General features: G+C 54.2%; 5 protein-coding genes across 5 annotated transcripts; 3 read left to right on the top strand and 2 right to left on the bottom strand.

The window, feature by feature from the left end:
• Nucleotides 1-1,378: 1,378 nt before the first annotated feature.
• On the top strand, nucleotides 1,379-2,414 carry J4E85_008205 (uncharacterized protein; the record flags this gene model as incomplete). Its single annotated transcript, XM_051472432.1, has 2 exons — nucleotides 1,379-1,961; nucleotides 2,014-2,414. 2 exons carry the CDS (start codon nucleotides 1,379-1,381, stop codon nucleotides 2,412-2,414), a joined length of 984 nt encoding a protein of 327 aa, XP_051323897.1.
• A 2,414-nt stretch (nucleotides 2,415-4,828) lies between these two features.
• J4E85_008204 (uncharacterized protein) lies at nucleotides 4,829-10,187 on the bottom strand (the record flags this gene model as incomplete). Its single annotated transcript, XM_051472431.1, has 2 exons — nucleotides 4,829-5,602; nucleotides 5,700-10,187. The coding sequence occupies 2 exons, from the start codon at nucleotides 10,185-10,187 to the stop codon at nucleotides 4,829-4,831; spliced, it is 5,262 nt and encodes a 1,753-aa protein (XP_051323896.1).
• Nucleotides 10,188-10,976: 789 nt separating this feature from the next.
• Nucleotides 10,977-11,545, top strand: J4E85_008203 (uncharacterized protein; the record flags this gene model as incomplete). Its single annotated transcript, XM_051472430.1, has 2 exons — nucleotides 10,977-11,003; nucleotides 11,105-11,545. The coding sequence occupies 2 exons, from the start codon at nucleotides 10,977-10,979 to the stop codon at nucleotides 11,543-11,545; spliced, it is 468 nt and encodes a 155-aa protein (XP_051323895.1).
• A 335-nt stretch (nucleotides 11,546-11,880) lies between these two features.
• Nucleotides 11,881-13,338, bottom strand: J4E85_008202 (uncharacterized protein; the record flags this gene model as incomplete). The annotated part of the gene is made up of 4 exons (XM_051472429.1): nucleotides 11,881-11,937; nucleotides 11,991-12,819; nucleotides 12,944-13,119; nucleotides 13,174-13,338. The coding sequence occupies 4 exons, from the start codon at nucleotides 13,336-13,338 to the stop codon at nucleotides 11,881-11,883; spliced, it is 1,227 nt and encodes a 408-aa protein (XP_051323894.1).
• Nucleotides 13,339-15,605: 2,267 nt separating this feature from the next.
• On the top strand, nucleotides 15,606-16,263 carry J4E85_008201 (uncharacterized protein; the record flags this gene model as incomplete). Its single annotated transcript, XM_051472428.1, has 2 exons — nucleotides 15,606-16,157; nucleotides 16,234-16,263. 2 exons carry the CDS (start codon nucleotides 15,606-15,608, stop codon nucleotides 16,261-16,263), a joined length of 582 nt encoding a protein of 193 aa, XP_051323893.1.
• Nucleotides 16,264-17,145: the final 882 nt, after the last annotated feature.

The raw sequence follows: 17,145 nt of genomic DNA, 5'->3' as shown, positions 1-17,145 counted from the left end.
AAGGGTGCAATTCGGCAAGAGAAGGTTTCGCTAGAGGATCGCCTTCTTGGACTATCCTTATAGGGATTTCCACTTTCGGGTCTCCGACATGCATGTCCGCAACACCATCAGCGCTATCGCATCGTCAAACAGGAAGCCGACTATTGGGCCTGAGATAATTGGCTGTGGAGTTCAGGTTGTATCTCTAACAGTTGACAGGGCTCGACAAAGACCCTGCGCGAGAGCTACGAAGCGGCCTTCCCTCTCCGAAGCGCAGGATTGCAAACACGAACGGATCTCAGTCTCCACCTTACTCAATCAATTGGCAACGTCGAAAGAGCTCTATCAACCTCTTTTTACAAAGACTTATTGCCATCCAGCAGTATCTAGTTACAAGCTTACCTGCCGAAGGCGAAGCCAACATGCGCGACACGTGCTAGCCGCACCGATGCCAGGAACCTCAAGTCGCTAACGTTAGCCCATTATCAACCACTTCGCGACTCTAGACTTCATATGGTCAGGCTCAAGCCCTGCCCTGCGCCTCAAACGCAGGGCGTCCATGGCCCAAACCGCGGGGCCGTGTTGATCATCGTTTATCGGCACTGCAGTTCCTCCACGTTCACTAGTCTGAAGCTGTCTTGAAACAATAAACAACACCCCCACATCTTTCTTTAGAATTCCCACGTTTCGACAGAAAGGGGTATCACCTTCCAAACTAAGGGTCCGTTTGCTAATGCGACACCAGAAAACGTTCATCGGAGGGTTAGGCTCTGCAAAGCAGTATCGATGTTGTTCAGCACAATGCAGTACCGGCAGCATTGCATGCATCTCATGACTCTGAAGCTGCTGCGAGTGAGATCCACTACATGATCGCCACGCAGAGTTGGCGAATTATGGCACGATGATCAACGACCATGAGCAGATGCACCACATCTCGTGAGGTGAATGACTGGGAACCACATCGTAAGCTTGAGCATAACTGGCATGTTCGCTAAAACATGTCACGCTTCAAGCAGGAGCTTTCCACCGGTCACATAGTGGCGTATATCCGTACTCCCAAAACAGTAGCGGTGGGTCTTCCTCACCATTGCTCTAGCGGCCTGTCACATCTATTCCAGCACCTCTCCTCAACGCTTACCCATGGGATTCGGGGTCAGAGGAGACAGCTACTCATACAGTGCTAGGTGTAAGCATGAGTCGCGGCTGCTATTCTTGCCGCTTCTCAGAAACATGTTACAGTGTATAAGAAGAAATGTTCATCGCTCTCTTCTTACCATTATCATCTCAGGTCATCACAGTCATTCGCTCTTCGCTTCTCGGCACTTCTCAACTATCCTATCATATTCTTCATCCTACTAGACACTCACTCGATAGGACCACTATCTTCTCTTCACACATAATGTATATTCGCAACGTCCTTATCTCTGGCCTTGCGGCTGCCAGCACAGTCCAGGCCTACTCCAACTACACCATTCGGGAAGAAGACTGGACCGTCCCAGCACCAGTACAAGAGAAGCGTACTCTTGCAAAGATCTTCGGCATATTCGACGGCATCTTCGGTGGCGGCTCCAAGGAACCTGCGCAAGAATGCCCTGCTGTCTGGACTCAAATTTCTTCTACCCTCACCCAACAATTCCTCGGGGACGGCCAATGCACAGATGCTGCGCGCGCTGCTATCCGATCTTCATTCCATGACTGCTTCAACGGCGCATGCGACGGTTCTCTCATCCTCGCCAACGAGTGCTCGAACAATGAGAACCGCGGTATGGAGCGCCTTTGCGGTAACCTTGCCAATGTCGCCTCCCAGACCAAGGTCGGTGTTGCCGATCTGATCCAATTTGCCGCCGCACATGCAGTCAAGACATGTCCTGGAGGACCCACTATTCCCGTCAAGGTTGGCCGCAAGGACTCCAGCGAGGCGAATGCTCTCGGTGTTCTACCTAGCGGTCACGCCAATGCAAAGGACTTAGTCGGGCTCTTTGGTAAGCATACATCTCTAGTCTTCAACATGTTCATAGCTAACAGCTTTCCCAGCGCAAAAAGGCTTCTCACCCTACGACCTCGCCGCTCTCATCGGCGCCCACACCGCTGCCAAACAACGCTTCACCGACCCTTCTAAAGCTGGCTCTGCCCTCGACTCCACTGTCGGCACCTGGGACAACAAATATTACTCCGAGACCATGCGTGGTAGGGCTCCTTTCACACTCCCTTCCGACAAGAGCCTTGCACAGAACCCCCTTACTGCCGGCCCGTTCATCGCCTTTGCCGCCAGCAAGGGTATGTGGGACTCAGCATTCGTAAGCGCAATGGTGAAGATGAGCATGCTCGGTGTTGAGAACAAGGGAGACTTGATCGACTGCACAAGTGCGCTGCCCGGTGGTAGCAAGAAGAGGGATGTCAGGAGCCGCAACCTCTTCGACCGCCTCAAGTGGTAGACGGTGTGGGTAATTTGTACGGTGTGAGCATTTTCGGGCGTTACGATACCTTTTTATTATCTCCTTATGGGCACTTCACGACTCTCTTTGATGGTACATGCTAGTCATGTTTTCTTATATATACCATATTCTAGCAAAAGGATAGGCGGCGGGTAGTATGACACAGTAGTACGATGTCATTAGTAATTCAAACACTTCACGAATACCCACTACGTTTACCCATCACATTCTCATGCTCGGAACAAACTGAACAGAACCTTCTGCAGAACGCACCACCGATACAAAGTGCGCGAAGTAGAATGAAGACGTTGATGTAGGCGTCTCGGTTCTCTGACAGCATCCACAGTGTTCTTCTGCCTCTTTCCAGTAGTCAGTATTGCGTCTGACTACAACGCTATAAATATACAGTAAGACCATGTATTCATTATCTACACATGCGTTCCTTCGCCTATGTTCAACGTCAATGCCGGCCAAAGCGGCTCAAACTACCTCCTCCTTCAACAGGAAATCGAACACGGTGCCCTGAGATAAGCCTTGGATCTTGACGCGGGGCTCAAACATTAGAATGGGCTGTTCGGTGATGACAACAGTACGAATACGACACTTCACACTTCCTTCTTTCGCAGCTACCTTAATGCTTGGAACGAGCCTTGGGGCCCTCCTGCACTCTTTCCTTCTTGTCGGTTTTGCCATTCTTCTTGGACGCCCTTTTGTCGCGAACCTCGGCTGCATTGTGCAGCGTCTTGGGCTTCTTGTGATGAAGTCTGGAGCGCTGGGACGAAGGCGCTTCTCGTTTGGCTGCTTGAGATCGGTCAGAAGCCATGGCGGTGGCAATATTTGGTGACAGCTTGGTGGATTGAGCAATTTCAAAATTACCATTTTTGTATCTACGAACGAGAGACGGTCAGGAAGAGGCTGTCCAATTCGTGCGGGCAATGGTGAGCAATGAATTCCAGTCCCAACCAGGCTAGCGCGTCTGCCTGCGTTTGCACTACCCGGGCTTCCTGTATAAGAATCCTATCTTCTCCGCCTCCGGCTTCGACCTCAGTCAACCTGCTCCCCATGGCAGTGCTACCTTCTACTTCGCCTTCGCACTGCCTACAGGAGCGGCGGCGCATCGACATACTAACAACTTCTTCCATCTTTTACAAAGCAGCTCTTTCAATCGTTCCCACCTACACTCACACAGCGTCAGGTGTGCCGCATATGACTCTGCGAGGGCAGAACATCTAGGCTAAAGGGCCTAGACCTGATGACCCAGAAGCTTGTGTTGCGACCCACCAGCAACACCTACTCGATAGTAGCGATGGTGCCGGGAGATCTTCTTTCTCACGAAAGTGCAGCCATGGATAGTGAGCTTCAACCCGAGACGGTCTGTGAAGTGCGGTCCTGGATACGAAACGTCCACAACGATACGGAGATCTCGAGATCTAAGTGTGAGCTACTTTGGAGGCTCACATGAACGAAACGGACGACGGAATCCATCTTTTTTTTTCGTTGACGTTGCTGCCTTGAGCAGTGCGTTGAAGAAGGAATGACGTAATCGCAGTATCAGTGGCTGAAGTGATGTGAACGGCAACCAAGTAAAGAAACAACCGATAAACACCACCTGGGCAAGGAAGCAGATCAGTGACAGCGACGCCCACCTTGAATACGATGACGATAGCAGAAACGCACAGTGGAGAAGACGATTGGAAGACCCGAGAGCCAAAGAACCTAAAGCAGGAGGCACATATCGCCAAATCTACCCCGCGCTGTAAACAACGTCAGCGCTGCCATGTTAAACAGGAAGGTGCGACACGCCGCGAACAACATGAGAAGGCTTACCAAGATCATCCACGTTAATCTCCACGTGAAATGCCTCATACTCAATGACCTCGGTTCTAACCCCCACTTTCCACAGAAGATCACTTCAACGGAGACGAAGAAACAAAGATGACGACATAATTCCTATAACCCCCATCGTGCCTTCCCCAGGATATCTAGCCTTCCTTCCCCGTCCACCCATGCCAAGCCATCCATCCCATCATCCAAACATACCCATCCGTCACCTTCCCTACAGTAACAGTAACAAACAAAAAAACGACGCCAGCGAACATCACAAGGACGCAAGCGATGCATTAGTAGGCCCCTCCAGATGTAATACAGTACAAGACAAGGAAACAAGCAGAGAGCCATGTGTAAGAGTTAAAAGGCTAATAGTTTGCTCAAGCGAGAAAATGACAAAATAAAGTAAAAAAACAAGGCGATCGGGTATCGAAGTCGAAAATGGGGCTATCGCGAAAATTATTTTCCCAACTGGCTTCCTTCCCTTCCCTTCCTTTCAAGTGTATGGCTTCCCTTGCTACAACAGCGATGATAGTGCAAGCAGCGCCCCCAATACGTGACAACGTGGCGGTATTAACGTAGCTCTCTTAGCCTTCCTCCGGCGGTGGCGTGGGTAGATCTCTCCCCTTTGATTCCGGACTCGGTGGGTGAACGACTGTGACTGGCGTCGTGGGATCTCTTGATTCGTCGCCTTCTTGGTCGGCGGCGCCATCACCGTCGATGATACTTTCACCTTCTTCGGGTATGGCAGTCGGGCTCAAGATGCCTCCGTCTTCGCTTTTGGCGGAAGCTTGATTGCGTCGGTTTCTCCTTCGTTGTCTTTCCGTGTCCGCGCTCTCTCTTCTCCGCCTGACGGATAGGGATCCATCCTTATTTAGGCCAGTTCCGGACTGGAGACCTTCTAGCATGGCAGCAGCGCGGTCTGCGATATCTGCTTCGGCGGTACCGGCGGCGGCGGCTGCAGGGCCAGCAGTGCTACTAGCCTCACTTTCCGCAGTCTCGCTGGTGGGACTGAGCAATTTGCTCTTCTCATCCTCACCCTCGGCACCCTCTCCGCCATCTTCCATATTGACGCCGATCTCTGGGATCTTCTGGCCACTAGCCACGCGTACCTGGTGCCTGTCCTTTAAGCGGGCGCGACGACGGCGATCGCGTTGATCTCTTGCTTCGGGCTTAGCAGCACGTAGCTTCTGGAGCAAGTCGTCCATAGCACCGGTGGATGCGGGTGATTTGGGAGCATCGGAGTCCGAGGAGAGGGCGTTGGGTGAGAGAGGGTTTGCGGTTTGCGCTTGTTTGCGACGCATGGAAATTTCGTTGCGACGATGTTGCTCTTCGAGAGTGGTGTTCTTCTCCTTGGATTTCTACAAGCAAGTTAGCAATTGATCCATAGCAATGTATAACCAAGCCGTGTAAAGCCAGCATCATGATCACAGGAACAGGGGGTTGGTGATGACTTACCTTCCATTCCTGGACGAAGTTGGCCAACTTCGCAAAGAAATCCCTCCTCGCACTGTCGTCGGTCGGATCTTCACCATAGAACGCCATGATGTCGTCGTAACTCTTCTGCATATCTTCAAGGAAGACCTGCATCTGCTCTGCCTTTCTTCTAGCCTCCTTCATGTTCCGCTGTACAACAATGGCGACCTTGTCTTCTGGGTGGAACTTGGTCGGATCGGACAAGTTACCAGAGTCTAGCGACATCTGAACGTTCTTGATGTTGTCGATATACTTCTTGGCATCGGTCTGAAGTTGCTCGACGTTGATCTTCTGGGCTGTTACAACGCCACTGATCTCGTCGGTGAAGCCTTCCCATCCAGAGTATTGGTTGCGGACAATTCTTTCAACGACATCGGCGAATGTGGACTCGTTCTTGTCATCCTTGAGCATACCCAGTCGCCCCAGAGTAGAGAGCTTGAAACCACTGGCTTGTTTGTTGGCATCGTTCATGAAGTTACCAATGTCGAGAATGAGACCCAGAACACTGATCAAGCTTGACGAATCACGCAGGCTCTCAGATACCCTTGAGATTTCCAGCAGCTTGTTGGAAATCTCGTCGTACTCAGTTTCGTACGTGCGAGTCAGCGCAAGCGCCCTCATCCTGCTCTTCCAGTAGTGGTGCAGTTCGTAGGCAGTGAGAAGGTAGATCTGATCCTCTCGTGTGAGTTCGTTCGGGTCCTGTTCGCGCTTGCTCTCGCTAGCATTGGGTCCAGTCCAGTCCTTCGAGTAGGGAGCCATGAGCTTGGCGGTGTTATCGGGAATATCGCAGAAGTCGTTCTTTTGCAAGAACTCCATAGTGACAGGATCGTCCAGAATCTTGTTGTCGCAGTGGATGATCATCCTAACGATATCTTCAACTCCATACGATGAGAACTTGGCCATACTGATCTGGAAGTTGTGCATGAGGTCGCGAGAGATGATCTGCTTCTTGTCGTCCTTCTTGCCAGATTTCTTGCCAATCGCCTTGATCTCCTTTGCCAAGAAGAGCTTCTCGACTTCCTCCAAAACACCCTTCCTTGCCAACTCCTGGTACTTCTCTTCTTTCTCTTCCGAGCTGAGACCGCGAGTGGCCCAGACAGTGGTAGTAGGTTGGTCGACCTTGTCCCAATGCAGGGCCTTGAGCTTCTTCTTCGGTCGCGGTCCAGAAAGAGCAAATTGTTGGGCAGCGCCAAATCCAGGCGCCTTGGGCATGAATCCGGGACGTTTGGCACCTGGCATTGGTGGTGGCGGTGGTGGAGGAGGTGGCATGCTGCCATCTCCAGGCATAGGAGGTGGTGCAGGGATTCCGGGCTTGAAGCCAAGTTTGCCTGGCGGAGGCGGCGGCGGCGGGGGTGGTGGAGGTCCAGCAGTACCGGGCATAGGAGGCGGAGGTGGAATGTTGTTCGAGAATCCAAGGGCACCAGGAGGCGGGGGTGGAGGTGGAGGAATGTTGGCTTTGGGTGCCTCATTATCGCCAGGTGTCTTTGGTGAGTCGGATTCGAGGCTGGGATGCGATGGTCCTGTAGTAACGCCATCCCCTTCGGCATCAGAGTCTTCGTATCGCTTGACGTTCGCCGTGATATCCGCCATTAGGGCATTGGCTGTCGAAGTGCTGAGCTTTGGCTTGTGCATCTGGATCAGACGGGGCTTCTCGATGACAGCATCATCATCGTCCATCTCCGACATCTCAGCATCCTCACCAATCTGGCCAGGAAGGCCAGGGAGGGGCTTCCTGCGGGGCACTCCACTTTTGGCACGTACTGATCCGAACGAGCTGGCTTCGAGGCCACCATAGCCCTGTTCGGTCATGCCAGGCATGTCGCCCTCCATCTTTTCTCGCAGTTCCCTAAGCTTCTCGCTGGGCTGCATCTGCAGGGACTTGCCCTCCAGTGTTGCTTGTGTCCTGGCTCGTTGCAGTTGGATCTCCAGTCTGTTCATCAGACGTTCGCGGTCCATGATGCCCTGCATTTGAGCTGGATCGGTGGTAGCGAGCCCGTCTTTACCAGACTTCTTCGCTGCCGACGCTGCGACGTCTTGAGCATCCCTAAGCATCAAGTACAGTTCTCGTGTCTCCAGTTCGTTGCGTTGCAGTTCTTGTGCTCGTATCCTCTGCATTTCCGCTAGCTCGGCCTTCATCGTCTCTACCTGCCTACCACGGAGCTCGATGATACGTTCTTGTTCCGCAAGTTGTTTCTGCAGCTTAGAGACTAGGCCATCTGCACCCAGCTCCAGCTGCGCTTTCATCTCATCGCGTTCTGCAATAGCCGAGTCTGCGATTTGTCGTGCTTCGACTGCTTCATCGCGAACCTGTCGGGCTTCCGAATCGGTGTACAGCTTGTCAAGCAGAGATTGCACAGTGAAGTTCAGACTCTGCTTGAGGTCCATGTCTGGCAGTCGGCGGTCCATAGCCACGTAGCTCAGCATTTGGTCCACCAACTGGAACATCCGCAATCGATCCTCGCTCTCGGTGTCTCGCATCAACAGCAAGTGTTGCATAGCTGACGTGAAGTAGTCTTGCGCGCGAGTGCCACCAATCTTGCTCATGATAGCATCAGCGATTTGCAGAGGGTCGTTGAGGTCCTTGGTTTCGCCTTCGACGCCCTCGACCATGGAGCTGTTCTCCTTCTGAAGAAAATCCTCATAGTCGACAGCTTCGTTGTCCAAGTAATGCTCAATCTGCTTGTCGATGACATCGTATTGGAAGCCTTCCATCTTGTTAAAGATGCGCTTGATGCCACATGCTGTGAATTGGGCTCGCACGTGCATCCTGAGCTGCAGGTCGCGCTCCGGGGCATCTACAACCATGTTGATCAAGAAGAGTGTTGCAATGGCGTATTCCATGAGCAGGTTCTCTACGCCGATACCTCCACTGCGGACTTCGTCTGAAGCGCCTACCATGGAGCCCATCTTGCCACGGCCGTCGACCGTGACTTCGACGATGCGCATCCATGCATCGAAACGACTACTTTCGCCGTATTGCGATTTGAGGTTGTCGAGTGCCTGTAGTACTTTCTCGTGTCCACTTCCGTTACCCCAGTGGCACAAGAAGGTCAAGACATCAGAGACAAGCTTTCGTGTGTTGAGCCGTGTGGAGATCAAAGAGCCGCACAGCGCCTGAATGATGGACGGATGGTTGAGGGCGTTGTCGGCACCGTACTTGTTGTTCATCAGCGCCTTCAAGCACTTGATGATCTCGTATTCGCGTTCGACGTCGTTCTCTGCCTTTTGCGCCATGACGCTGGGGGGAGGCGCCGGCCCTGTTGTCTTCCTGCGGTTGATCTTGGCCAGCACATTCGTGAGGGCGATTTGACCCTGCGCTTCGATGAAGCCTCTGACCCAGGCGATGGGTTGTGTTCGCAGACTGATCTCCAAACTCGACATCTGTTTTATAGTTATGGAGTTGTCCATGACCTTCTTGACGTACCACTCGGGCGAGCCTTCCTCTTCTGCGCGCATGAGGATGTCTTGGCCACCACCGGCACCGGGGCCGCCGTAGGTTATCCGCTGCGTCTGGCGCTTCTTCTCCTCGTGCTTGAACTCGGCCAGCTTGTCCTGGTAGACGAGGGTCCACTTCTTGTCAATCTTGTAGGCCTCCATCTGCCGCCGCGCCTGCTCTGGTAAGCTCTTCCATCCTCGCTTCACCATAAGGTTCATGAACTCCTTCTCTACGACATGGTCTGGCGGTCGTTGTATGCTGAGTGTGTTCTGGTTGAACGAGGTCTGCGATGCGGAGGGCGAGGAGGAGTTGTAGTGCAGCAGATGGCGGTGCGAGTCGCGGGGGGTGGACACGGCGGTGGGGAGGAGGCTGCCGGCATCGAGGCCTATGGAGGAGATGGTGCTCTGAGATGGGTTCTGCGGGTAGAAGACGTTGCTGCCGCGCGACTTGGAGTCATTGCTGTAGATGCTCGCCTGGTCGGACGAGGTGCGCGTGTTGTTGGAGGAGTCAGTGCCGGCGTAGTATGAGTAGTTGCCGTCCCTGCTGCTCCCGCGCGCGCCCCACTGCTGCATCGAGACGCCGCGGTCGCCTGGGTTGCTCGAGGCGATGGTGGTGCCGAGCGAATGGGGCGGTGGGCGCGGTGGCCCCGGGTTGGAGTAGCCGTTCTGGGGCATTGCGGTGGCGTTGAAGACGGGGTACTGATGGAAGTCGCCGCCGCCCTTGTTGAGGTGGTGCGGCAGCGGTTCGGCGTTCTTGAGGGCGTCGTCTCGCGGGGGGTCGATGGAGGATACGGGGCCAGCTCGCGCGAAGATGCCCTCGGCCGTCATGGACACGGGCCGCTGGTCTATCGAAGCGCCGCCGATGGAGTGTCTGTGTGAGTGTCGTGACGAGAGCGAGCCATGGGAGCTCCCCGGGGGGCTGTCGGTCGAGGATGTGGTCGTGTGTTTGGCGTCGCCCGTGTGCTTGTCCTTGTCTTTGTGCAGGCGTCGTCCGAAGAACTTGCCGGCGGAAGATTGCCGACCCTTGCTGTCCATGCCTATAGCGAGAGCCTATGCCCAATGCTCTGCCGCCTTGGGAGCGCGCCGCCCGACGTGTCTGCGTCCCCCTCCTTCGCGGAGCAATGCGTCCCGCCTCGCTGCTACGGCGCAGGTGACGATGCCGCTGCCTCAGCGGGCGTGTGTGGTCCTGAAACGAGCGTGCGGGGCTGCGTGCGGTGAGTCGAAGGTGAGAAGCAATTCCTGGGGCGCCGTCGTGGCAGCAATGCGGCTGCGAGAGAGGGAGTGGGAAGTTGCCGAATACTGTAACTAACTAGCGCCCCCCGTGTGACTGCATGGCAAGTAAACAGGACTGGGACGCGGCCATTTGATCTCCACAGCGCCGATTCACCACGTCTCATAGTTACAGCGCGCCAGGGCTGCTCCGCGTGGATATGCAAGCACGCGAACCACCCGCCATGGCCGCATTGGCTCCGACGTTCTCCTGAGACGTGCGCACGTCCGTGTTGTGGCGCCATCTGCCATCCATGCCCAGACGAACCCCTAGCCGGCCTACGCGACGGCCGTCCTCCCATCGGCCTCGACATCGACAGCAACTATTCCCGGCACATCCAGTACATCCCGCCTGTCTGTGGCGCAGCAGGCACAGCACCTGCACACTCGCCCGTCGCACCTTCCTCACGCCTGGCGCACTGCGTCTCAACACCACGTCTGCTGTCCACATCCACCACCCACGGCTAGCAGCCCCGGCCTCGCGTCAGCCCTAGGCGATCAAAAGGACGCGCTCCGCCAGTTCACGCACCTTCACTAGCACATGCATCCACAGCCATGGCCGGCTTTACCCATTTCCTCAAGGTGAGTGACAGCTGTCACGTACAGGAAGCTTGGGCGGTGAGCGCATAACGCGACCCACCGCGCACACCAACCCCATGTGGAGGCTGACGATGCGCCTCCAGACCATCCTCGTACCACTCTTCCTCGCTGCCCTCCTCTATGTCCTGCTAGTCTTCCTCGTGCTGCCCTTTGTGCGCCGGCACCGCAGCCGTTATAGCCAGTACCTGCCTATGCCCGCGAGCGTGACCGACTTCCCGTCCTCTTGGCGGACGAACCTCTCGGATGCCCTATACAACCTCTTCGCGCCTTCCGCTTGGGTCAGACAGCGGGCGATTGTGGACGGAAGCGGACAACACGACGATGACTTGTTTGACGACGAGGAGGGAGAGGGCATGGTGGGCTTTGACCCCATCGATGAGAGGAGAAGAGAAGCCCTCGAACAACGCCGCAGCATCATGGAGGAAGAACGGCGGTTAGGACGTGAGCTGGAGGAAGGCTTCAAGGATGACAGTGAAGATGAGCATGAAGACGAGAGGCGGCGGTCCTTGTCACGACATCGATGATTTCTATAATGCCCTTTCTCATACAAGAAAACACGAACAATTGCACTACCGTCTACATTAGCATAAAAGCTGAAATTATGTAAAGACCTGAGGTAATGTAGACTTCTAGGAGGTAGGTGTCCGAACTTTTCGTATGAGGTGTTTGCATCACTTTGCCTACAATTTGGAACTTTCTCATGCATCACATCATCGGCTGGAGTTGGAGTTGGAGTTCAGGTGGATATATTCATGTACATAGGTAGGCGGAAATATCCATTCGACGCCCAAGCCTAAACAAAGAAATTCGTGCCAAATCGCTCAAAGAAGACAGAAGGCTGCAGAAGGAGACCGTTCCTCTACTTGCGCTGACCGTACGCCTTGGTGGCGTAGTCGCCCTTGTGGACAATGAGGTCCTGCAAAACGAAGTCAGTGTATGTCTCACATGGTTTAGAATTAGGTTACTAACCTCGGGGCGGTAATTCTCGCGGCCGGAGAAGTACTCGTCGAGGATAGCCTTGGTGCCGTTGGCGTATCGCTCCTGAGCATCGATCGAGGTACCGGACATGTGAGGAACCATGGCGTTGCCGCCGCCCCATGGGTTCTGGGCGTAGCGGAGCGGGTGGTCCTTGGGAGCGGGCTGAGGGAACCAGACGTCACCACCGTATCCGCGGAGGTGGCCGTCCTTGAGAGCCTGGGCAACGTCCTCCTTGACGACGATGGCACCACGGGCGGTGTTAACCAACCATGAGCCCTTCTTCATCTTGGAGATGAGGTCCTTGTTGAAGAGACCGCGGGTCTTCTCGTGGAGCGGGCAGTTGATGGTGACGACATCGCACTGAGCCAACATCTCCTCGAGGTTCTCGACGCGACGGCAACCAATCTCCTTCTCCTTCTCAGGGGAAAGGGGCTGGTAGTCGAAGTAGAGGAGCTCCTTGCAGTCGAAGGGCTTGAGACGGCGGAGCACACGCTCACCGATACGGCCAACAGCGACGGTACCGACGACCTTGTTCTCGAGATCGTACTCGTTCTTGGCGACCTCGGCGACGTTCCACTCTCCCTTGGCGATCTGCTCGTGGGCGGGGACGAAGTTGCGGACAAGGGTCAGGATGGTCATGACAACGTGCTCGGCGACGGAGACGACGTTGGAGCCAGTAACCTCGGCGACGGTGATACCGCCGTTGGTCTTGTTGGCGGCATTGAGGTCGACGTGGTCAGATCCGATACCAGCAGTGACGGCAAGCTTGAGGTTCTTAGCCTTGGCCAGGCGCTCTGCGGTGAGGTAACCGGGGTGGAAGCTGTTGATCGCGATCTGTTAGCTGATGCTGGCTCGGATGGTGTTTGCAGCCTTAGCGCGTCCGGCCGAAGCTTGACGCGTGCATGTGGGGCGCTTAGCGGCATTGCGGGGTAGCTCTGACGTACGGAGTGGTAATGATAACCTCAGCATCAACAAGGTGCTTGTCGAACTCGGAGTTCTCGCCTTCCTTGTTGGAGGTGGTGACGAGCTCGTGGCCTTGCTCCTCGATCCACTTCCTGATGCCTAGCTCGTTCTCGGTAGTTCCGAGCATGCGAGGCTCCTGCTCAGCGTGGACACCACCCTGGTGTTGTTGTTAGACATGCCAACGCGCATTGGGAGTACCATGGACACTTACATCATAGAGGACGAGAAGAACTTTGCCCTGTTGTGAAGCCGTCGCGGTCAGCGTTCTGAAAGCATTCGGTTGGCGGAGCGACGAAGTTAATCGGGGTCCGGCGCGTGCGCTGAGGAGGGAGGAGGCAGGGCGCGCAAGGCGAGAAGCAGATCGGAGAAATACCATTTTGACTTATTGAACTGATAGTAGAGCAATTGAGGCTCCGAGGGAGAGATATATAGTAGAAGCCGGCAAAGGTACAACGAATGGTACGTATTCCTGACGCAAGGTATGTCAGCCTATCGTCCCGGCAGGGGGGAAGTGAGGGGTGCGTGGGTCGGTATACCTCTTGCGGGCCGAAGTGACGTCGGTGTATGGTAGAGAAGTTAAATGGAAGACCGGATGCTACACTGGACAATGTTGGTGTTGTGAGAGCAATTGAGGGGTTCGTGAGGGGGCTTTTATATACCGCCGAGCAGCCGCACGATCTTCTCACTACTTTCAGCCTCTGATCCCTGGGTCACCAGGCAGACGAGGTCGGTCATCCCCACTTGGTGATGCGACATTCCCACACAGACAAGTGGTCGCTGCGGGTGTGACGGTCGTGTTTGGAATTACTTCGCATCGCTGATAGTGCGGGGTCGCGTCCAATGGCGCGAATCAGCTCACAGACGCGCCAGGGGAGCTCTACCAACTGCTTACCCGTTTGATACTCACGAAGCTTCGCCGAGAAGCCCGTAGCGTAGTCTGTGGGCGTGGGTCAACACGGTAGCTCCAGTAGCGCGTGGTCGTTTGACCCGATCGAGCAAGAATGTACGTAAATCGAGGCCTGGGAGTGGCACTTCACTGGCGTACGCTAAAGCTCCATATGGAGAGCTCCCGAATAGCTTCAATTCGGCATTGTGGAAGGATCAATATGGTTTACGGAGCTGGTATTGTGACTCTCAGAGGCCCGAAGGTCATGATGAAGTGTTGTTCGAATGGCTGTCCACAGGGCTTTCGCTGGGTTCCAGCTTCCAATGCGACCACAGGAAAATGCATCTTGCGTAGAGAGAACTGTGGGCTCGGACGACACACCCACAGCATCTCTGGAAGGTCGTGCCCGTGCTAGCGATGGCAAATCCAAGGAAAGTGGGCTTGCGTCCGAGCAATCTAGACGCCGCTTTGTACTTTGTCCGCGGCAGCACAGGAAATGCGGAGCTGCAGCGGTTCAAGCTCGCAGTCTGCGGATGCGAGATGTCGCCGTTGCGTCTGACAAAACTCGCGGGAAGCCAGGGCGACGGTCGGCGCAGGGGGTTTGTCTCGGTTTAGACGGCGGCAGGCTGGAGATTGTTCTTATCTTTCGGCCGAAGCTCGTTCGGAAGGTGCGCGCGCGCCAAATTCGCGTTTCGGTAGTTCCAGCTTCCAGGTACCCCACCACATCCACAGAATGACACTACGCATCCCTTCTCCCGATGTAGCTGAGGGACCCGATGGTGTCATTGTGTCATTTCGCCGACATCTCATGGAGTTATGTTCGGTGATTGAAGAGACTTAATTATCCAGTCCTGCTCTTGCCTATCGTCGTGTTGATCACACAACTTCTCCGGCAGCTCCGTCTCCTCTCGATCACCTTCATCACAGCTGAAGATCAAGTCATCACCTCTCCGTGCCACAAGATCGGCGTTTGCTTTCATCATAGCCCTCCTGCCGTCAACAGGTTGTCTAGAACTCTCACATTGCCACCTCATACAAGGGAAAAACTGAACAGGTCTGCAGCCTACATTAACATGGAAACCTGCAAAGTAGATGCCCCAACGCTGGTGTAGGCTCCAGACCTGTTCAGACTTGCCCTAGGTTGACGTGTTGCCGTGTTAACGATCGTGGCGGTTGTGAGGTGGGCGCTGGATAGGCAATGATGCCGCAACACCATCCCAAGGTCAGACGGTCTGTGGAAGAGCTTATGGTAACTCTCGGTGCACTATATTGATCGTTGATCTGGCTTCAACATATGAGTAGTCCCAAACAATTCTCAATTGACTGGCGACAGCACTTCAAAACACGTCAAGTAGCGGCGCACAGAAACCGCAACGGAATGGAAGATGCGCTTCATCACAATATCTCAGTTTGATGATTTTGAACTGTTTTATCACTCGGCAAATCTATCGGCTTGTTCCTTTGCCCAAGACGCGTGCGGGCCATAAAGGAAGTGAAGGTGAGTGCGAATAAGCCCAGGCTCCAGTCGCGACCCGGAGGGCAGTCGCGACCCCCTCTCAACCACCGTCTATGCTTCCATCTTCTGAACCCGACACTTTCCAATCGGGCGCGAATTGAGGTTGTTGTTGTTCTACCACGGTCTCAAAGAAGGCGAAGTCTTCACGCTGGCTATCCCACGGAAGCGCACGTCTGAAGGTGATTGATCACTAACCTGATCGTAAGAATTGTTTACTGATGTCAACACAGGCGCTGTCACAATGTCGAAAAGCGGAGGCAACGCAGAGGTCATCGCGAAGAAAGGCGACGTTATACTCCAGCTAGGCAAAGACGGAGTCGGAGAGGGTGTTCGCAACGTCCTTGTCGCATCCGTGGCTCTTAGCCTCGCTTCACCAGTCTTTGCAGCTATGTTCGACGGTCGCTTCTCCGAAGGCCACAATCTCTCGCCAGCTTCACCACGTACAGTTCCGCTCCCGGATGACGATCCTGAGTCCATCATCATGATCTGCAAGATCGCACACATCCAGACATCGCAGCTTCCCGTCAAAACTACCGCCATGGCAGTGTCCAAACTCGCGCTCGCATGTAACAAGTACGACTGCGTGGATGGGGTCCGATCATGGGCTATTATCTGGATCGCCGCCCTTCTTGAAGATCCCGACGCTGCAGACTTCGAGAAGATGCTGCTTGCTACACATCTCCTTGAGTTGCCGAGTGAATTCTCCAGGGTTTCTCAGAGACTGATGCGAGATCACAACACGATCTTCAGCGTCACAAAAGCCATGGACGGTCACGACTTCTTGCCTTTCCTGGTATATGAACACGTACTGCTTTCCCAAATAAGTTACCAGAGGGATATCACCACGGCATTTGCTTCGATCGTCACAGGCAAAGAGTCCTGCCAGGCGAGCAACCTAGCCATCGGTACTTTCCTTCAATACCTTAAGGCCGTCAATCTTTGGCCCGTCAATCAGTACTCAGTCCCGATCATCAGTTCCAGACTCGGAGCCGTGCCTGAATCAACCACACCACTTAGAAATTGCGGAACCTCAGCCTGTGTCTGCAGGTCTGCTACTCGTTACATCAAGGCCATACTTACAGCCAAGATCAATATGATATATAACAAAGTGGAGGGTCTTTGCTTAGACTGTGTTCGTCAAAAGGTACTCGGGGAGCAGAAGCGGGAGTGTCGCGTGTCCCATGTGATGAAAGAAGCAATGGTCTACCCTTGATCGCCTTACGAAATGCACATCAAGACACGCAGACGTTTGTCATGAAGTCTGGAAAATCTATGGTGTTCTCGGCAGCGCCCTACATCTTTTCTCTCGCAAGGCTTCCAGACGCAGGATCCCATGGAGCCCTACTTTTCACCGAGATTAGGCCCGAAGATAGAAGCTCTCTGGAGCCGGTTTTAGCTAAGCTTATTCTCCTTGTAACCCTGCGTATGCATTACATTCTTCTCAGATAGAGTGCAATAAGCTTTCCAAATGAACAAGACTTTCTCAATGTGACACTGTTCGAATTCGTTATCCAAAGTCACACAGTTTTCAAGGAGCTCTGCGGCACACCTCACGAATGTCCGCACTCATCAAACTCGGTACATCTCTCAACGCCATGCCGCAAGGTTCTTTGGCTCTAAACACCACCCCATTCAAGGGAAAAACCGAACACCCTGGGGCCTACATCAAATTAAAAACGTGCAAAGCAGGTGGCCCAACGGCGACGTAGGCTCCAGGGTGTTTAGTTTTCCCCTGGTATGAGGAGACACTTGCATCTCAGTCTTCGGCTCGAGAGCAACCT

The sequence above is a fragment of the Alternaria conjuncta genome (assembly GCF_024043145.1).
Source record: "Alternaria conjuncta strain BMP 0040 chromosome Unknown scaffold_12, whole genome shotgun sequence".
NCBI classification, from domain to species: Eukaryota; Fungi; Ascomycota; class Dothideomycetes; order Pleosporales; family Pleosporaceae; genus Alternaria; species Alternaria conjuncta.
This window is presented reverse-complemented; position numbering and strand designations above follow the sequence as displayed.